Genomic DNA, 22,780 nt, shown 5'->3' with positions numbered 1-22,780 from the left:
CGACCTGCCCTCCTCCCCTACGGGAACCTCTGGGTGGGGGAGGGCTACTACAAGGCTAGATAGGGCTACCAAAGCATGCTCCGAGGAAGCCCTCCAAAGTCTTTCCTTTGAGCTCCAGGAAAGCAAATCCACTTTGGGCTTATCGGATGACATCACCAGAGTCAGGCTGATTTATCTTGCTGTCCACAAGAGAACTCACTATTTGGAATGCTGATTGGTAGTCAACATGTTTCTCAGTATCCTTTGAGCATTTGCAAGGATAATTTCAGAGTCAATGTTTTGCTTACAGGCTGGACACCGTTTGTACTCACAAGTGGAGAGCATTACATTTTGTGTGATTTTAATATGGAAAAAGCTATAAATAAAATTGGGGAGAAAAGGCAGCTTACTGTCTGCTTAGAACTGGTCTCCATGAAAGCGTAGTCAAGGTAAAACTGCAGGTTGAAAGCACGTTTAGCTATTTAGACTTTTTAAGTAAGTTGACAGTATGTCAGACAACAGGTGTATAAAGAAATGCAATATAAGATTTAATGGAGCATTTATTAAGCAAGTAAAGAGTTCAGAATGGGGGACCTCCACCTCACAAAATTGCCTTGCATATGAAGCAGACCCTGGCTTTCATTGCATATGGACACACATTTAACCAGTTTTGGAAGTGACACTTCCAATTTGAGAGAGATTTTTAAAGTATTGAATTTCCCTCTGGTAAGGTTTTGCTATGGGGGGAGGGGGAGGAGGAGGCAGCTTTGCTAAACGCAAAATGGTGTTGGTTCCTATGTCTAGTTTCAGTAGGGGCAGGAGGGTTAGAGCTTATCAGATAATGGCAAAAAGGTCTGCCAAATACATTTTTTGGGTCTCTCCCACAGTTAGGCTGTTGGAAATGGATCACTTGGATATATAATCTCTTCATAGGAACCCTGATACATTAATATTGATTTGGGAAAATTTTATTGACTGACCTTCTTCCAAAGCAAAGAAATCAATGGATTTTTTTTTTTAATGTAGATGAAAAGTGGACTGGGATTGATAGTTTAACTGGCCTGTTTTGCTTGATACAGAACTTGGACTGTGTGTAGGGTTTGACTGGGGAGATCTGTAGCTCAGCTTTTAGATGGAGGGTGGAGTTGTTGAGTGGGGGGGGGGGGAGAATATGAGAGCAATTGACAGATTTATATGCAGTGTTTTTATTGGTTAGGCTTGCTGCTAGAGTAACAGCATGATTATGTCACTTGGGGGCAATATCTCTAAATGGGTTCGTTTTCTCGTTGTGTGCATAGCATGACAGTAATGAACCTCACTTCTTAAGCCCAGGCTATTTGGGAGTATGACCTCAGTCTCGCAGATTTACTGCTAGTACTTGCATCGTGCCTTGGCCTCCTCTGACTTGATCCTTGAACATCAAGAAATTATTTTCCTCTCCACCTGATTCACAGGATGATCACTTGGAACGGACTTCTCTACAATGTGCCATTCTGGTGTTTTTCTCCATTACTATGATGTCAGTTTTCTTACATCAGGCTTTACTTCGGTTCAGATTGGAATTTCTCAAGCGATCATAACCTTTCAAGTTGTGATTCTGATGCTCTTCTGGTACAGCAGCGTTGTAATGTTATACAAATTTTCCAATGGATGAGACATGCCATCTTTTTAAGATCCCTCTGTTCTAGTAAACTGGAAGTGTCGGCCTTTAAGTGCCCCAAAAACCATTTTCAGCCTGTTTTTGGTCAGTAGGGTATACACAAAAAGTAGCACATATGAGTTATCTTGTTGGGCAGACTGGATGGACCGTGCAGGTCTTTTTCTGCCGTCATCTACTATGTTACTATATGACGAAAAACGCTTTTTGTCTTTTCTGCCAGCTTTTGTTTTTGGACAAAACCTGCTGCTTGCTTTTTCAGCAGTAGCTGAAACAAACCCCATGCACCCATAGGCCTCCCTCAGGGCCTATGGTCTAGGAGTGTAGTTGGGGTAGGAGCAATCCCCACTTGCACCTGCCAATTCCAACTATGCTCTCTCAGTGGCTGCCGCAACCTCTGACAGTCTCATGAGAGTTCACCTCAGGCTCTACTCTCAAAATGGCAGCCGTGACCTCTACCTTACAATCACAAAATGGCTGTCGCAACCTCACAGGCATTACCAAAAGCCTTGAAAACTACGTACAGCCACCTAAACTTCTAGAAAAAAATAAAAACTAACCTGTTTAAAAAAGGCATACCCTACCAAGCCAACATAAATGCCTGATCTCTGCAACACAACAAAACTAAAGTACGTAATGGACATAACACAACTCTTCCGTTGTACGATTTCCTAGTGTGGCTGTGCCACATGAACTTTATCTTACCACAAGATCACTTTGCATTTGTTTACACCGGAGTCTGCAAACGCCTCTCCGGTACTATGTAAGCCACATTGAGCCTACAAATAGGTGGGAAAATGTGGGATACAAATGTAACAATTAAATAAAAATAAACACGAAACTGCCACTAGAGGGCCTGGTGGCCATTTTGAGAGTTGGGGATCGATCCTGCCCCAACTACACCCCTAGACGACCAAGAATTGTAAGCTATTCTCAGGATATCCTGAAAACCCAACTGTCTAGCTTTGCCCCAAGTACTGGGTTAAGAACCAATAATACGTTAAGAGTATTGGTGCTCATAACTTCTTCAACTCAAGCCCCAACAGCTTGTGCCTAAAAAAAAAAAGATTAATTTCCTGCATTTCATGCAAGAGGTATGGTCATCAAAACATTAGTTGCTAAATTGGTTACACACACACACATTACCTTATTACATTGTAGAGCAACCTGTGGCCTATGGGTCAAATGTGGCTCACCATTGAATTTATGCAGCCCAGTGGCGTAGCTACATGGGGCCAGGGGGGCCTGAGCCCCCCCCCCTAGATTTGGCCCTGGACCCCCCTGCCGACGACCCTCTCGACCCTCCCCCCCCCCCCGCTGCCAACCCTCCCCTGCCGTTGCCATGGGCTACCTTTGCTGGCGGGGGATCCCAATCCCCGCCAGCCGAGGTCCTCTTCTTCCCGCAAAGGCTTTGTTCTGTTTTTGACGTCCTGCAGAACGAAGCCTTTGCGGGAAGAAGAGGACCTTGGCTGGCGGGGATTGGGGTCCCCCGCCAGCAAAGGTAGGCGATGACGGCGGGGGAGGGTTGACAGCGGGAGGGGGGGTCGAGAGGGTCGTCGGCGGGAGGGGGGTCGTCAAAGTTGGTGGTTGGTGGCGGCGGGAGGAGGTCGGCAATGGCGGGGGTCGGCGCCAAAATGTGCCCCCTCACCTCGGGCTCTGGACCTCCCTCCCGCCGAAGTCTGGCTATGCCCCTGATGCAGCCTGTGAGACTGTGGGAAGTATAACCAAAAAAAGTCATTTAACTAGAATTTTGGCCATTTTAAAAACTGTATTTCCCAAATATTTTCAGATCTGTACACACGAACCTTATTCTACCACAACATTACTGTATTCATACCGGAATTGGCGAACGCCTTTACGGTACTATGTAAGCCACATTGAGCCTGCAAGTAGGTGGGAAAATGTGGGATACAAATGTGACAAATAAATAAATACAGAAGATCTGTGGAACTCAAAGTTCTCAGTTTGCACTTGGAAAATGTAACAAGTTAAATCGCTGTTGGTAAGCTTGTTTCCATAAAAGAAGCAGTCTTGGTTGCATCCCAAAAAAAAAAAGCAATTGAGCGATCCTTTTACTAAGACGCACTAACAAATAGACGCCCATAGGAATATAATGGGCATCTTAGCATTTAGCGTAAATTAATTGTTAGCGCAGCTTAGTAAAAGGACCCCTGAATGAAGTAACCAGCCTCAAGTTCTTTATTTTACAAAAAGACAAAATAATGTGAGCAAAAGATGTGAAAGTGTTACCTACCCCTAATTTTTTTTTATTGATGTTGCTGTCTAAATAAAAATAGTCCACTTACACTAGGCGGGCGAGTAGATATATCAAACCTCCCTTTCAGTGAACAGAATTAACATGTAAGGGGACAGGTGCTAGGTGTGATCTGGGAGGGAGGGGGGGGGCTGCTGTTGGGCGAATTTATGTAAGTTAAGCGATTTTTACATTAGTACATAAGTATTGCCATACTGGGAAAGACCAAAGGTCCATCGAGCCCAGCATCCTGTTTCCAACAGTGGCCAATCCAGATCACAAATACCTGGCAAGATCCCAAAAAAGTACAAAGCATTTTATACTGCTTATCCCAGAAATAGTGGATTTTCCCCAGGTCCATTCAATAACGGTCTATGGACTTTTCCTTTAGGAAGCCGTCCAAACCTTTTTTAAACTCCGCTAAGCTAACCGCCTTTACCACATTCTCTGACAACGAATTCCAGAGTTTAATTACACGTTGAGTGAAGAAAAACTTTCTCCGATTCGTTTTAAATTTACTACATAGTAGCTTCATCGCATGCCCCCTAGTCCTAGTATTTTTGGAAAGCATGAACAGACGCTTCACATCCACCCGTTCAACTCCACTCATGATTTTATAGACCTCTATCATATCTCCCCTCAGCCGCCTTTTCTTCAAGCTGAAGAGCCCTAGCCCCTTTAGTGGGGGGTTTTTTGTAGACGTTAATATCACGATGACACAAGTGTGGTATGCATCTGTGGAAGTAAAACCAGATTATTAAATGTCAATGAATCTGATTGGCAAATACTAGTAATGCCAGGAATAAGGAAAATGATGAGGTTTTCTTTCTGGTTAGTGATAGGCCTACATTTCAGACTTTGTACACAGATTGAAAACTCAACTGGATAAAATGTCACAAGAAAATTAACAGCGTCGATCTGAAATAACCACACAGAAGTGGAATGCACGAAAGTCAATGTTGCAGCTGAACCTACAATGCATGCTGCTTTTTCGGCCAACCTTCAACTGTATTGGGCTGTCGAGTGCCGTTTGCTGATGCAAGTGAAGCAGCAAAACGCATTGACAAAGCAATTATGGATCTCATTATCACTGACGTGTTTCTGTACTCTGTTGTTGAAGGTGAAGCATTCAGGCGGCTGAATTTTCACTGACCCATGCTGGTCCTCGGCGCTACAAGCTAAAGTCAGAAAATACTGTTCTCAAGTATACTACCGTACTTAACTCATGCCTGCAACTTATGATAAACTGTTGTTGAGCAGGCGAAGAAACTGCTAATGGAGCTAGTATAGGCGTCGTTCACATGAAATTACTGGTCAAATCCAACAAAGACCTGTTCACTGCTCAGCTTCATGGGATGCTAGGTCTGGTCGGTCCATATCTTATGCACGATGGTGATGAGGGAGGATCACGATGGCATGCACCTTGCTTCAAAGCCAAAGAAGGCATAACACGGGAACTGCAAGGAGAAGTACACATCAGGTTCCGTGGTAATGGCACGGGCATACACTGTACGTTGCTGAAATTTGTGACATTGGCTGTGTGGCCCACACAGTTTACATAAGTAATGCCATACTGGGAAAAGACCAAGGGTCCATCGAGCCCAGCATCCTGTCCACGACAGCGGCCAATCCAGGCCAAGGGCACCTGGCAAGCTTCCCAAACGTACAAACATTCTACACATGTTATTCCTGGAATTGTGGATTTTTCCCCAAGTCCATTTAGTAGTGGTTTATGGACTTGTTCTTTAGGAAACCGTCTAACCCCTTTTTAAACTCTGCCAATCTAACCACCTCAGCACATTCTCTGGCAACGAATTCCAGAGTTTAATTATGCGTTGGGTGAAGAAAATTTTCTCCGATTTGTTTTAAATTTACTACACTGTAGTTTCATTGCATGCCCCCTAGTCCTAGTATTTTTGGAAAGCGTGAACAGACGCTTCACGTCCACCTGTTCCACTCCACTCATTATTTTATATACCTCTATCATGTCTCCCCTCAGCCGTCTCTTCTCCAAGCTGAATAGCCCTAGCCTCCTTAGTCTTTCTTCATAGGGAAGTCGTCCCATCCCAGCTATCATTTTAGTCGCCCTTCGCTGCAGTTTGTCGTTCATGATGTACTGTTCATTCAGGCATTGGTTGAGACTCTGATCAAGAGAGCCTGCAAGATCATTACAGATTCAACCACAACGAGAAGGCTTGCCAAAAAGTTTGCTGATTGTCAGGAGTCTTGCAATGTACCGATATATAAACATAGGCAGAACATGGAGACACACTGGAACAGCACCTACTGCAACATCTGATAGAGTAGCACAGGGCTGCCAATTTATTTAGTGTGGAACATGTTATCATCAACACACTATCTTCTGCATATTGGGAGCTTGTAGAATGTGTGTTAAACGTTTTTTGCCTTGGGGCCGAAACACGGCCGTGTCGGGTCGTTTTTAAATACCCAATAAAGTTGTTTTTGGTATCCTCCTTGGTTGCTCCTCACTTTTTTTTTTTTGTTTCACGTTTCATTTCAAAAGTTTTTTTTGCAGCTGTTTTAGGCTACAACACTTGAAATCTCATCAGATGGTGCATCGCGATGGAGGACAAGATGCGGAATACTTCAGTTGTTGCAGATGAAGGCTGTGCTGCATGACGCAATGAATTGATGATTTGCCTACATTAAAACAGCTCCTCACACCATCACCACCACACTTCTGGGTCCTTGTTTCATGGGACATACATTTTGATATGCGGTCTTTCTAAGGTACAACCAAAGCAGTTTATATATTATATACAAGTACTTTCTCTGTTCCTGGTGGGCTCACAGTCTAAAAAAACACAACGAAAACGGAAGATGTACAGAAAGACCAAACTAAAATCACAAATGTAAAAAAGCCAATATCATTTATTAAGACCCTACACGGTCCGTGTTTCGGCCAGAGAGGCCTTCTTCAGGGGTCTATAAATTGGCATATATAGATATTCTTCCAGAAGTTCACTCAAATCAAGACAGATCTGCTAATGCTGTCCGAACGATGCATGAACCATCTATATGCCAATTTATAGACCCCTGAAGAAGGCCTCTCTGGCCGAAACACGGACCGTGTAGGGTCTTAATAAATGATATTGGCTTTTTTACATGTGTGATTTTAGTTTGGTCTTTCTGTACATCTTCCGTTTTCGTTGTGTTTTTTTGGTGCTTTTTACGGGAGATTTGGACTCTCTTTGTCGTTGTGGGCTCACAGTCTAAAATTCAAAGCCGCATACGCCCCAATCTACATGCTAAACCTCGTGGACCTACCTCACAGAAACGCCACAAGAACATCCCGCAAATTTCTCAATTTACACTTCCCCAGCTGTAAAGGACTAAAATACAAGCTGATGCATGCCACCACCTTCTCTTACACGAGCACGCAGATATGGAATGCACTACCCACAGACCTGAAATCAATTGTCGAAACAAATAACTTTTGCAGATCTCTGAAGACACACTTCTTCAACAAGGCCTACAAAGAGAACCAATAGCTTCACTGGCCCACTTTACCAACCCACCCAGCTATGAAAATCCACCTCCACAATCACCCGCCTAATCACTTCCTCTATCTTTCCTTACTCAGTCTCTGCACACTACTAATTGTATCTGATATTCTGGAATGACAGTGTCATAACAAAACTATGTAAGCCACATTGAGCCTGCAAATAGGTGGGAAAATATAACATAGTAGATGACGGCAGAAAAAGACCTGCACGGTCCATCCAGTCTGCCCAAGAAGATAAATTCATATGTGCTACTTTTTTTTATTTGTACTGTCCTCTTCAGTGCACAGACTATATAAGTCTGGCCAGCCCTATCCCCGCCTCGCAACCACCAACCCCGCCTCCCAAAATGTGGGATACAAATGCAATAAATAATAATGACCAGGCAGGAGGCAACGGTTGCTAAAGCAGAAGCTATTGAATTTCTGCAGCGAGCAACATCGTCAAAGAACCGTCTGCAGGTGATGCGAACGTTGTGGAGCGCAAGACGTCAGATCAGTGGAAGGCACACGACAGCATGCCATTTGATGTAGCCAAACTTTGCTGGGAGTTAACAGGAACCAGCGTGTGACCGATTGCTTGTGGCATATTTATGATTCAACAATTTTATTGAAAGGTCAACAAATAAAAATCCAACGAGCTCATATTACCATGAATTAAAACATAAGCATCTAAATAAGTACAAAATAATAAGCTCATCATCAAAGTTCTAACTTTTTGTTTTCTCCCCCAACTCCCTACCCCATTCCATAGCTCCCCCCCCCCCCCCCCCACACACACACACAGTTTCAAGGTTTAACATTTTATTAAAGTTATCACAAAACGGCTCATCACCACCTCCCAAGTAGGACCTCCTGACATGTCACTATCTCTAAACAATAACCAACGTGATGTTGGTAACCTCCTCTTTTCATAACCATATTCGCTTGTGGCATATTTAAAGGAGCAACATATACCTAGTTCTAACAACCCATTTTTGGCTGTTTCCAAGTCTGTAATCAGCTGTCGATTCCACCAACCAGTGTAGCAAGCAAGCAGCTGTTTAGTTCAGCTGGTCAGTTGTTTGCAGATTGACAGAGCAGCTTGCTTGGTGACAACGTTAAGAAACTGTTTTTTTTTTTTTTTTTTGGCTTACAATATTCTTAACGTGCTTGAATTTAACTCACCGCACTGAAGTATGTGGGGCCTTTGCAATTTGGACACTGTGGGTCTAGTAAACTATGATAACAGAAACATCTAAGAATGTGTTCAGATTTGTACTATCAGTACAATTTGGTTATTGCAAAAAGTGTTTCCTACGTACGTGAAACTTATTCATTCAATCACTGGTTCACATTCATAAAAGTTTTGGTTTCAGCTGAAAGCATTCAGATAGCTTCGGCTGAAACTGGAAAAAGCAGTTTTGGTTGCCCTCTGGGAGGGTTTCAATGTACTGGAACCAAGACGGCTCCATCAGTGGAAGCCTGCAATTCCTCTGTACCTTTAATTCTCTGGGGAGAAATAGATGACTTTCCAACTTTTTCTTTGCTCTTTTTTTTTTTTTTTTTTTTAAACTCGCCTTTACTTTAGAGGGTCATATATTTTTGAATCTTTGTGGACGCCACCTGGATGTGACTTTTAAGGTGGCCTGGGGAGCAGCAGTATTTAGTATTTAATCAAGTCATTCTTCTGCTGTGCTACAGATTACATGCCATTAAAGGGATTAGAAAGTGGTAAAAAGCTCAAAGTCTAGCCTCTGGTGGTGCTTTTTTATATTTACAAACCATGGGTAAGTTTTTCTTCTTAGAGGGAGCGCAAGGTTTCCACGGTACAGAGAATTTGCTTACAGTAGTATAAACTAGCCAAAAAATGTACACACAACCATAAAATAACATACAGAGGGATCCGTAACTTTTATTATCTCATTTATACATTTTTTTAAATACATATTTGTATTGAAGTTCGTAACCTATACCAGTGCCCTTGCTAGTGCTGGGCAGACTTATACGGTCTGTGCCAGGGCTGGTGGTTGGGCGGCAGGGTTGGTGGTTGGGAGGCGGGGATAGTGCTGGGCAGACTTATACGGTCTGTGCCCTGAAGAGGACAGTACAAATAAAAAAAAGTAGCATACCCTAGCTACATGGGAAGCTAAAGATGCTAGAAATACGATAAAGCGAAAGAGAGAATTATGGGCAATATGGGAACCATATATACAATCCCTAGGACATAAGGCTCGAAGTTTAATGCTGAATACCATACAAATACAAACTTAGATATTCTTAATGAATGGAGGTTAAGATGGAAGCTTATGGGTTAAGATAGAACTATCTGTTATTAGACTTTTATTGTTTAATAAAGAATTGCTAGAAATGAGTATTTAGACATTCATAACAATAGATAATACATAAATGTAACATACAGAAGAGGGTGTTGGGGGGAGGGAGGGATAAGTGTTATATAAATTTGATGGCTGTATATAAAGTTGAATGTTTGAAATGCTATTACACTGAGCTCTGTACAACTATTTTGAAACTGCTATGGTAAGGTGGATTTGTAATATTGGAGATGTCATCAATAAAAAAACTGTTGGAATAAATAAGAGGGGGGGGGAAAGAAAAACTTGGAGACAGGAAAAGCTTTGTAATACAGCAAAGTTATGTTAATGGATGTTATTGAACTGAGAAACAGTGTATTGAAATATATCTCTTGTGCTGTTTTCAATAAAAAACGTTGAAATATAAAAAAAAGTAGCATATATGAATTTATCTTCTTGGGCAGACTGGATGGACCGTGCAGGTCTTTTTCTGCCATCATCTACTATGTACTATGTATTCAAGAAATATAACTTAACATTTTATATACAAAGATATGTTGCAAGCCAGGAATGAGGGGAAATACTTTGCGACAGTTCTGAGAGAACCACTTTTTTTTTTTTTTTGCTTCAAGGATTAGAAACACTTTAGATTTAACGTAAACCACAAAATGTTTTTTTAAAGGAGTTTTTTTTCTGCCTGTGATTGTTTTGTTCTGAATAACTTGTAAATCAGACCTAAGTAATCTGAGGCTTTTCCTCCTTTTTTTTTTTTTTTTTTTTTGTTGTTGTTGCTTACAAGTAAATTTTTATTCATAATGATTTTCTTTAATTGAATGGGTTTTACACCAGAGTTGTTTCCCCCCCCCCCCCCCCCCCCCCCCCAGTTTGTTGAACTTCTTTACTAACAAGATGCGTGCCAGGGTGATACCAAGGCTGAGATGCGTGAAGTGTCTGAGAGGAAATACGTATGCAAAATGGTATTCCAAATGCTAGGTTGTGTAGATAGTAGTAGAGAATATATATTTACATATCCAATTCTCAGGCAGGTTAGAAATGGACAGAGGTGGGAAGAGGCAGGAGAAGGGATAGAAGAAGGTAATGAAATTAAGTGTCTTATCTGGGTATAGCATGGTAAGGGGAAAAGAGGTGTGGACTTGTCCTCAGTGCACTGGAACAGCATTTAATAGATATCAGGGTGAAGGTACAAGCAAGGGCCAAAAAGAGCGAAAAGAAAAAAAAAAAGATCAGTGTTCAGAAAGAACTAATAAGGAGGTGCACAACATGCAAACCTTTTCGAGAAACAGACGCTAGAACTAGAGGACATGAATTGACGTTGAAAGGAGGCAGACTCAGAAGACCAGATTCCGGAGGAATAGAGATTGTATTCTTCGCTCCCAGATCCAAGATGGCTGCTCTCTGTTGGGAAGCTTTGAATCGCGCTCCTCCTGATAATGCCTAAGCATTGAGGAAAGATAGCGGCCAGAGCCTCTCCCCAAATTTCCTCGTCCATTGGATCAATTTGTGCGACCACTGCGAGTTGACCAAGACAGCGGAACGCCTCTGGTAGGGAATGCTGGCGGTTGGGAGAAATCAGCTTCCCCCAGTTTTTTTTTTTTTTTGTTACATTTGTACCCCGCGCTTTCCCACTCATGGCAGGCTCAATGCGGCTTACATGGGGCAATGGAGGGTCAGGTGACTTGCCCAGAGTCACAAGGAGCTGCCTGTGCCGGGAATCTAACTCAGTTCCTCAGTTCCCCAGGACCAAAGTCCACCACCCTAACCACTAGGCCACTCCACCTTGAAAACCACCTTGAGCCCCGCTGCGCGCAGTCCACCTCCTCAGCCGATTGGCGCTAGCTCCTTCCTGTCAGAACCGACAGGGTCACCCTATGTGGGATTCAAGGACTCAGAAGAACCTCGGTTAGAGACTCTTTTAACACCAATGGAAGGAGCAGAGGGCAGTGTGTCCGAAAAAACGCCACGGATTGAGAGGAGAGGAACTGAGGGGCAGGGAGAGATATCTGGACAGTCATCTGTAAGGTATGAGCTTCCCGAAGAGTTGGTAGTTAAACCAAAGGAAGTGACATTGGATACCCTGTGGTACCTACATGAAAACTTGAATATTCAGGATCAGAATTTACCACCATTTTCTTAAGCTTATTACATCCCAGGGAGCGACTCTAATCCTGTGACTGATCAGCCTATAGATGTTTCTCTTTTGCTTGAAACTTCCGACACTGAAATGGCAACAGCCGCCAGTTGCACTATTGCCTGACAGAGATTGGATCTTCCGTCTGTTTTTTCGAAATAAAGCAAAGCCTTTTTTAGGGTTGAATATATTACTTTTTCCTGTTGTCTCTAAGGAGACTAGACAACGGAGGAAGCAATTTTTGCTCCTCAGGCCTGAAGTTTTGCACTTGGGGGGTACCTTTTTTTTAAGATACCCCTGCAAGTGCATAGTAAGGCTTGAGGGGAAAAAAATATGTGTTTACAGAGCCTGACCATGTCTCAGCGCTTGTAACCTCAGTGAAATTGGAACAGCGTAAATGAAAAGTTGTTAACTCAACCTAACAGAGAATGTTAAATCCTTTATTTTTTTTTTCCTTGTTTTTTCTGTACTCCCTTGTTCTGAAGTCTTGGATCTCAATTTATGGACTTGAGTATCATTTTTCCTAGTGAAATTTCTTTAATTTCATTTGTTGTTGTGATTATTGATGGATGCTTTTCAAACAAGATGTTTCTTGTATAATACGTTTAAATCAATAAATAAATTAAAAAAAAGAAAGGAGGCAGACTCAGGAATAACGTCGGGAAGCATTTTTCCACAGAAGGTGGCAGATACCTGGAATGCCCTCCTGCGGGAGGTGGTGGAGATGAAAACAGTAATGGAATTAAAAAACGCATGGGATAACCATAAAGGAATCCTGTTTGGAAGGAATGGCTCCAGAGAAGCTTAGCGGACATCGGGAAGCAACACCAGTAATTGGGAATCAAAGCTGGTACTGGGCAGACTTCTACGGTCTGTCCCCTGGCCATGGATGAACAGATTTGGATGGGTTGGAGTAGAGCTTTTCAAGAGCTTCAACATTAACTGCAGAAGTTTTAGAACAAGGACTGTGCTGGCAGACTTCTGTGGTCTGTGCCCTGAAAATGGCAAGGATAAATCAAGACCAGGTATACATATGAAGTATTCCATACCATATGTAGTGAGTTTATTTATTTATTTATTTATTTATTTTATTTTTGTTACATTTGTACCCCGCGCTTTCCCACTCATGGCAGGCTCAATGCGGCTTACATGGGGCAATGGAGGGTTAAGTGACTTGCCCAGAGTCACAAGGAGCTGCTTGTGCCTGAAGTGGGAATCCAACTCAGTTCCTCAGTTCCCCAGGACCAGAGTCCACCACCCTAACCACTAGGCCACTCCTCCTCCACTGTTGCTACTATTTGAGATTCCACTAGCAACATTCCATGTAGAAGTCGGCCCTTGCAGATCACCAATGTGGCCGCGCAGGCTTCTGCTTCTATGAGTCTGACGTCCTGCACATACGTGCAGGATGTCAGACTCACAGAAACAGAAGCCTGCGCAGCCTTCTACATGGAATGTTGCTAGTGGAATAGCAACATTCCATGTAGAATCTCCAATAGTAGCAACATTCCATGTAGAATCTCCAATAGTATCTATTTTATTTTTGTTACATTTGTACCCTGCGCTTTCCCACTCATGGCGGGCTCAGTACGGCTTACATGGGGCAATGGAGGGTTAAGTGACTTGCCCAGAGCCACAAGGAGCTGCCTGTGCCGGGAATTGAACTCAGTTCCTCAGTTCCCCAGGACCAAAGTCCACCACCCTAACCACTAGGCCACTCCTCCACTCTCTTTTTATCTTGTTGGGCAGACTGGATGGACCGTACAGGTCTTTTATCTGCCGTCATCTACTATTTTATGTATATCACTAAATATTACCGTTATGGCAGCATCAAAATCCATACTCCCTAAAATTTACCTTCTCTGGAAGCAGAGCAAATGCTTATTTTTTGACGTGATGGGGAATAGCCTAGTGCCCACTTCTGTACACGCCTTTCATCAATCTTTCTGTCCTTTGGAAGAAGGGATTGTAGAACTGAGCAACCGGTATAGATTAGCAGACTGATATTCTTAATAATACATGTTTGTATTTAATATGGATGTATGCAAAATTTTATGTAAAGTATGAAATGACTAGTGGAACCATGCCCGTTTCCTCAACAATGAAACTGACCGTAGATAGGCTGTCCTGTAAGCTTTTTTTATTTTTTTTCTCTCTCCCCGCCCTCCCCTCCATGTCCAGTGATTCTCCCCTCCCCTCCATGGCCAGCAATTCTCCTCTTCCTTTCCCTCCCATTCGTGTCTTGCGATTCTCTCCTCCACTGTACTCCCATCCATGTCCATCAATTGTCCCCTGCCCTGCCCTCCCCTTCCCTCCCTCCCTTCCTTCCTTCCTCTCTCCCTCCCCTCGATGTCCCGCGATTCTCTCCTCCCCTCGATTTGTACCTGAACGTTCTCTGGCTGGCTGGAGCTGGCTTCCGTTCCGTTCGTAGCATCCCTCTTGACGTCAGCTCACCTCCAGCGTTCCCTTCCCTCTAACTGTTCCGCCCTCTGACGCCATTATGTTTTGATGCGAAGGCAGGGCAATGAGTGGGAATGGATGTTACGAACCAAGGCATCCAGACGTAGAACGTTGGAGGTACAAATTATTATATAGGATAGTCTATATGGTCCTTATCTGCGGCCATGTACTACTACTACTACTACTACTTAGCATTTCTATAGCGCTGCCAGGGTTACGCAGCGCTGTACAAGTTTAAACATGGGGAAGGACAGTCCCTGCTCAAGAGAGCTTACAATCGGCCATGTCCTATGTTTTAGGGGGCTCACTTACCCCCCCCCCCCCCATTTACTAAGCCACTCTAGTGGCTGTTGGTGTGCTAATGCAAACACAGGGCTGTGTCAGTTTTGCCACGCGGCTTAGTAAACCGGGGGGGGGGGAGGTAAAGTAGTGGCGCCCGTTGTTTCTTTTTAATCTCCCTTTTAATTCTGCCGTCTCTTGTTTGTTGATTTTTGATTGATTGGTATTTACTAACCGCCTTTTATGAAGAGATCCACTCAGTCTTATGCCTCCTTATATCCCTGCTGTCCTAGACAGCATGGAAGCAAACAGAAGCGGATCGATCAAGGTCTAGTGTACAAAAAAAAAAACGCCCGACACAGACTGTGTTTCACCCACTAGGGCTGCGTCAGGGGCTTGAAAATGAAAGCAGGTTCACAACGGAGCAAAAAAAACCAAACAAACAGCATAATGCGTTCCTCCAAAACTAGCTCAGTCCATGCACCCGGTGGACGGGCATCATTTAACTGCATCAATTGCTCCTTTGTAAACCTGCTTTCATTTTCAAGCCCCTGAGTTAGCCCTAGTGGGCGAAACTACAGTCTGTGTCGGGCTTTTTTTTTTTTTTAGAATAAAGTTGTACACTAGACAGCATGCCTGGGCAGTTCATGGGGACCTCTGCCAGCCCCAGATCTGGAGGTGCTCTTGAGATGTGTGTTCAGCGTTATTCATTATTTGGCAGGAAGTAGCATATTAGCAACAACTGACTTTCCTCCTGTAGGCCTCGGTGCATTTAGTCTATAGCAGGGGTGGGCCATATGTGCCCCGCCATTGAATTTTACGTGGCCCCCAAGACTATGGGAAGTATACAGAGAAAAACATCATTAACCAAAGTTTTGGCAAGTTTAAATATTGTGTTTTGCTAATATTTTCTGAAGAGCCATTCCAGCTGGTTGTTTTCATCGTTTTTAGTTAAATTTGTACTCATTGCAAAGGACTGTGGGAGCTCTGTGCATTTCTGGTTCCGACATTACATAATGGGGGCCCTTTTTACTGAGGCGCGTAAGCACCTATGCGTGTACAACGCGCGTGAAATTAGAACTGCCCAGCTACCATGTGCCCCCGGCGGTAATTCTAATTTCTATGCGCGGCAGAAAATAATTTCTATTTTCTACCATGTGGCACTAATCGGGCGGTAATCAGCAGTGTATGCCTGCTGGCGATTACCGCCCAGTTAACGCGTGAGACCTTACCGCTAAGTCAGTGGGTGGCAGTAAGGTCTCGGGCCCAAAATGGACGCACGCTGGTTTTTATTTTGACTCTCACTCATTTTCAGCAAAAAAAAAAAAGGCTTTTTGTGCAGGTGCGCTGAAAAATGGGCCTGCGCGCGTCCAATACACACGTCTACACCAGCACAGGCCATTTTTCAGTGCACCTTAGTTAAAAGATCCCATAATGTTTTTAACGTTCATGCGTCCCTCTGTGAAGAAAGGTTGCCCACCCTTGGTCTATGATATGCCCACAGCAGTGGCATTCCTAAGTTAACTGCCACCTGGGGCGGATCGCCGCTGCGCACTCCTGTCCCCCCAGGGTGCAGCACGACACCCCCCCCCTGGTGTAATGACCCCCCCCCCCCCCCCCGGTGCATTCTTAGCTGCAGAGAGCAGCCGCGCGGCTGTCGGCTCCGCTGGCTCCCTCTGCCCCGGAACAGGAAGTAACCTGTTCCAGGGCAGAGGGAGCAGGGAACCAGCGGAGCCGACAGGCGCGCGGGGCTGATCTCTGCACCCCTCCAGCAGCGTGCACCCGGGGCGGACCGCCCCACCGCCCTTGCTACGCCTCTGAAGAAAATACAGTACAGATCTTTTTTTAAATGAACCAATGAGCCGAAAATAGTTAACTGTTCATTATGAATCAATTTTCCAACCTTTTGAGGAATAAACTTCTGCTTCTCATTTCTGCAACGCTACTAGACATATGCAGCGCCGTACACAAATACATTATTATTATTATTTATTGCATTTGTATCCCACATTTTCCCACCTATTTGCAGGCTCATTGTGGCTTACAGAGTTTGGTTATGACATAATCATTCCATGATATCAGACACAATTAGTGATGTACAAAGATTAGGTGAGGGAAGAGAAAAGGAAGGTGTTAGGCAGGATATAAGGTGGACTGTAATAATTGGGTGAGTTGGTGAGGTAGTTTTGTAAGGCTATGGGTCCTCTTTGTAGGCCTTGTTGAATAGATGTGTCTTCAGAGATTTGCGGAAGTTAAGTTATTTCATCAATAGCTTTCAGTCCCTGCTTGACAGAGCTTAAAATCTATGCAAGACAAGACCAACAGGACAAAGGACAATTCAGTTTCATCCTAAAAACACATGTGACTATTCACTGCAGCATGTGTTAATCCTTTTGTGTAGTAGCAAATGAAACACAAGACAACGTAAGTTCGTTGATATAATCTTTTGATGGCAAATGCAGTCAGTGGGATGGTGTCACTGAAGTACATAAGCACCGCCATACTGGGAAAAGACCAAGGGTCCATCAAGCCTAGCGTCCTGTCTCTGACAGCGGCCAATCCAGGCTTCAAGAACCCGGCAATCCCCCCCCCCCCCCAAAAAAAAAAAAAAATTAATAATGTTCGATGGACTTTTCCCTCAGGAATCTGTCTAACCCCCCCCCCCCAAAAAAAAAAAAAAAATCACATTTGCAAGCATAACCACACCCTAACATTTTTGTTTGAATCACCCCAACCTATTTACCGATACTTCTTTACTGTACTTGTCACTGTAATAGTTCCCCTATACTGTATTTGTTCACACCGGAGCCTGTAACCACCTCTCCGGAACTGTGTAAGCCACTTTGCGCCTACTAATAAGTGGGAAAAGGTGGGATACAAATGTAACAAATAAAATAAACATGAGGAAAACTGGGTTGGGTCGTCCTTTAGATTGTAAGCTCTTCTGAGCAGGGACCGTCCTTATTCGTTAATTTGTACAGCGCTGCGTAACCCTAGTAGCGCTCTAGAAATGTTAAGTAGTAGTAAGTAGTAGAGGGGATGGGGATATGTCTTTCCAGGATGCATCCTGGCCCCCTCAGATCAGCAGCCTAAACCTGGTTTCTCTTAAAACTAGAGCTGCTGGCCAAATATATTGTACATTTGACCCCTGCTGCATTGAAACAGGAATATGAAGTACTTATGTCAGCATTTCCTCACTGCTTTTGCTTTCTCTTTGTATTCTAGAATGGACAGGTTGGAGCTGAAGGAAATGCAAAACATTCGTCAAAGGTAAACAGCTACCCCCCCCCCCCCCCCCCCATTCCAGCTAATAGTTCTGGGGGAATTCTGCATAAAAAAATTATCTGCACAGTATTGTAAAATCCTGTATTTGTACATTTTTTTTTTTTGGGGGGGGGGGTGTTACAGGGTTCCTTTGTCATAAAGGCCTGGCTCTCCCCCCACACACACTGGAGCCAGGCACTCAAATGAGAGGCATCTAAAAGTATCCCTCCCTCCCCCTTCCCAAAGCACTCACCAGGATTTGAGCTGGGACTGGCAGAGGCACGGTGCTGCGGGCTTGGGTGGTCCTCGGAGTATAAGGGGGGAGCATAGCTGGCCCAGGAGGTGCTTGTGAGAGAAGACGGGACAGGTAGCGTGTTCTCTCACAGGCACCTCCTGGGGCAGCTATGCTCTCCCTTATGCTCTGAGGACTGGCCCCGCTTGCAGCACCGTGCCTCTGCCAGCCTGGATGGCCCCCAGCTCAGATCCCGGTGAGTGTGGGAAAGGGAGGGGGGGGCACTTCTTCTAGAAGCTACCCAAAAGTCGGGCACCAATACGGCAGTTCTCAAAAGTCACGGGTGCAGAAATGGTGCTGAAACACCTATGTCCAAAATCCATGATCCCCAGCCACACTCCTAGCACCTTTTGAAATCCCTTTATCATTATTCACCTCCTGCTCGCTCTCAAATCTACCCCTCCCTTTGTGGCACCTACTGCCTCCCCCACCTCCTTGTCCTCACCTTGTAGCACTGATCAGAATAAGAGAGGAGTAGGTGAAGAGAGAGACTGTACATCGAGCCACATTCTCCTCCTCCTCTGCATCCCAGGATATGTTACTGAATTTGAATCTTGGGGGTGTAGAGCCAGAGAGGGAGGATGTGGCCCAATATTCAAGTTTCTCTTCATCCTTCCTTTTGTGCTGATCAGTACGATGGGGATAAGGCTGATGAGTACCAAACAGTGTGATTTTCTTCTGCCTCCTGCTCCCTGTGCAGAGTTGAGTGGCAGTTGCTGAATTCTGCGTAGGAGAATCTTGTGCAGCTTTTTCATTGCATTGTTGCCCAGAATTTCCCCAGGAATAAACTTGAGGGTACGTTAATGTGTAATAACATAAGAAAAAAAAAAGTATCTAGAAAGATTGTACCAACCCTTGTAGTTTATGGGCTGCATGATAATGCTAAGTGCTTTGAACCACTTGAAGATATGTTTTTAGACTGACGAGCATCTTTGGGTGGTGTATTAACATTTGAGCCTAGGATTAATTACTCGGTGGCATTAGAACTCACAGCTCTCATAGAAGATTTTTCTGATGGTCTAATAAGTTCAGTAGTAGAATCACTTAACGTGATATGTATAACTTCCTCCATTCCTTCCATGTAAAAAAAAAATTAAGGAAAATGATGCTGTCTCGCTCTCAAGATGAGAGAGGTCGGTACAAATAAAATTACAAAGAAATGTTTAAAATACTAATGTGCTTGGGATCACTTTGTATTGGACACGAAAAGGGCCTTCAGGACACACTCAGCGGGGGCACGCACCTTATGCCGCAAGCTTAGCTTGGTGGCGCGGAAGACTGTTCTGCAGTATTGGACGGCTCCGGAGTCGCCGGCTTACTGGCACTGGAGAAATCAGGTACACCTTTTAGCAACATAGGAAGCACGGGAGGCTAGGGGCTCCCCGAAGACATATGCATATTTTAAACAGATATGGGGCCCTTATCTGGAGGCATTAAGCCCTAGAGGATGTAGTTTACTACTTAATTGGCATAATGCGACACCCTGAAGGTTAAAGATAATCCTGATCACACATAAATTTTGTAGTTAAAAGACAGCGGGGAGGGAAGGGGGAAGGGATCTCTCCGGGCTATCAGAATACAAGCCAGAAGGGAGATCGGGGAGAGAGGGGTGAAGGGGTAAACAATCGGATGGTATCATTGGAAAGAAGAGGGAAGGAGGGGTGGGGGGGGGGGGAAATAATGTTGGATTATGATAATGATCACAGACGACAATTGCCTTTGTAGATTCATGTGTGCAAATTTTATTTCTGTATTGGTTGGTCAATAAAAATGTTGAAACATAAAATACTTAATGTGATAACTTTTTTTTTTTTTTTTCTAAGTCAAGCTCATGTTCTGTAGATAACAGGCCCCCTCAGATCAGCAGTCTAAACCTGGTTTCTCTTAAACTAGAGCTGCTGCATTAAAACAGGAATATCCATCACTGGCACTAGCAATTTCTCTGAGAAAAAAAAGGTCTTGGCCCTACTCCAGTCCCTCAGCTTCCTCAAACTTTCAGACAGTCATCATCTGCTCCCTACAGACGCTTACTCTCATTGGAGGCATTCTGAATAATCTCAAGTCAAAGCTAATCGTCCTGCGGACATGCTACAACGTGTTACGCAGTCTCTTCGGTTTGTGACTGTTCCTTGATTGTAGTTGGAAATGCTGAGACATAACGTCTTCCACAGTGCAACATCGTGTGCTTGTTGTAGAATGAGAAGACCCGCAACAGAGTGAAAAAAATTCCGACGGAACCCAACTTTTCAGACTGCAAGATCAGGATGTCCACTGGGATATACTGCAATTGAGCATCAGAGAGGCAAAACTAGTCTAGGGACTCTCTCTTGCCCCTCAACACTACCACACTGCACTTAACCACTTAGGCTTTGGAATCACTTGGGGGTATCCATGACATACCACTAGGAACTTGGCTTGAAGGCTCAATCTAGAGCCAAGAACAATATTTTATTCTGAGACATCTCTGTGATAATTCAACAAGGATCCAGACAATCAGGTAGAACTATTTTCATATCAACAAACAAGGAGGAATGGGTTCTCTTTCGTCTAGAGATGCAGGCCCACATATGAGATCTTGTTATACTCTGTTGCATCTCCATCCAAGTCAGCTCCTTGGAAGAAACATCATTTGGCAGACAAACTCGGCTGAATCCTTCAATCTCATAAATGGTCTCTGGATCCTCAAATACTAAATTCCATCTTCCAGTGCTGGGGAAACTCCTCAAGTAGACTTGGTTACTTGCAATGAACATACTTTCTCTACTGCTAGATTTGAATGTCTCTAAATCTTGGACAAGACGCTGAGGCCATACAGTGGATTTGAGCCCTTCTTTGGATGTATTTCCTCTCTTACCCTTAATCCCAAAAAATGTCCCAAGCCTACTGGAGGCAGTGATCTAGCCTGAACATAGCTGGTTTCCTATCATTAAGAGGCTGCCAAGGGGCTTCTGACACTAATACCACAAAATCAGGGACCCACTACTGCATCCCACCCTCTAGCTTCTGGTGCCAGTGACCTGGAAATTGAACAGTGCTTAGTTACGTCCTTGGGTCTACCAGTTTGAATTCATTACATTCTCTATGCAGCAAGAAACTTTTCATGAGAGAGTCTCTATGCCTTCAGGTGCAGGAGATTTCCCATCTGGTATTCATACAAGGCCACATCTGGGACATTCCTATTCCCACCAACAAAAAGCTTGAGGCAAAAAAAGCTAGATATTAGGTTAAAGGAGAAAAACAGTAGAACAGCATTAATAGGAGTATTGGTGCTAGGTGACTTTTCTGTACTACGCGTGGAGGTGTATTTTCAAAGCAGTTAGACTTCCATAGGTTACTGTTTAACTTTGCAAGTCTAAGTGCTTTGAAAATGAGGCTCGTGAAAAGCGCTTTTTTTTTTTTTTTTTTTGATTTATGTGTCAACATTTTTATTGATGATTCTACCTGGTAACACATACTACTACTACTACTACTTAACATTTCTAGAGCGCTACTAGGGTTACGCAGCGCTGTACAAATTAACAATTAAGGACGGTCCCTGCTCGGAAGAGCTTACAATCTAATAGATAAGAGTGAGACAAATATAGGACAATCAAGCCATTGTGACATCACTGATGAGGTTGGCTCTTAGGCATTGGTGGAATGAGGCATTATGACATCACAATCTCAGCTCTGGATACCAGAGACTGAAACTCTTCACACTAAGGGGGGAAGTGGGCCAAGTATAGGACAGTCGAGCCATTGTGACATCACTGATGAGGTTGGCTCTTAGGCATTGGTGGAATGAGGCATTATGACATCACAATCTCAGCTCTGGTTAAATCACTGCTATATGTAATACTACTACTACTACTTAACATTTCTAGAGCGCTACTAGGGTTACGCAGCGCTGTACAATTTAACAAAGAGAGACAGTCCCTGCTCAAAGAGCTTACAATCTATCGTTCTTATGTACATCAATCTTAAGTTGCTATCATCAGTTTTTGTTTTTATAACAGTACCCTTTTTATCCCCCTCCCCCTTACTACCTTCACTTTTGCCCTGTACACTGAAAGGAAACCATAGTCAACTTGTTACATTAAACTCAAACCGTAATTCCAATAGTAACACCTTACATTATTCCGTGATTGAACCCCTTATTACTATTATTCCCCCCTCCCCTCCCCCCACCATCTCATGAAAAGCGCTTTTAATCCATTTCTTCCCACATATGCAGCTATCCATTCTCACAGTAGTAACCCGTCGAATATCTATTCTTCACAAAAGTTAAAAGTACAAATCTGTGCTCCTATCTAGAGTTTCCAGAGTTTTTAACAGAACACTTTGTCTTCACATGCTGACTTTGCGGAAGACTGAAATATTAATCATATTTAAAGAATGCAGAGAAACACCCATTCCAGTTTTTTTTTTTGTGTTATACCCTTTACGCTTGTAGGCAATACTGAAACCTTCTCCAGCGTGCCCATGTTTAAACTTGTATATATCATCAAGCATCCTGCATTTGCTCTAGCTCCTTCAGGCTGTTATGTTCTGTGTACTGTTAGGACCTGTGTCAGATGCTGCATAAGGTGCTGTAAATATTGGAGGACATTTCAGCAGTTCCACAGCCTAAGTAATTATAGTAGACATTGT

The 22,780-nt window shown here is 43.7% G+C and overlaps 1 protein-coding gene across 1 annotated transcript in view; it reads left to right on the top strand.

Moving 5' to 3' along the window:
- The window catches only part of RPS6KA1 (ribosomal protein S6 kinase A1), a 186,611-nt gene that overhangs the window by 10,370 nt on the left and 153,461 nt on the right, over nt 1–22,780 (top strand). The window contains 1 exon segment of the mRNA XM_030218336.1: nt 17,821–17,865. Coding sequence (XP_030074196.1) covers nt 17,821–17,865 — 45 coding nt within the window.

This window comes from Microcaecilia unicolor, chromosome 11 (assembly GCF_901765095.1).
Source record: "Microcaecilia unicolor chromosome 11, aMicUni1.1, whole genome shotgun sequence".
In the NCBI taxonomy this organism is placed as follows: Eukaryota; Metazoa; Chordata; class Amphibia; order Gymnophiona; family Siphonopidae; genus Microcaecilia; species Microcaecilia unicolor.
This window is presented reverse-complemented; position numbering and strand designations above follow the sequence as displayed.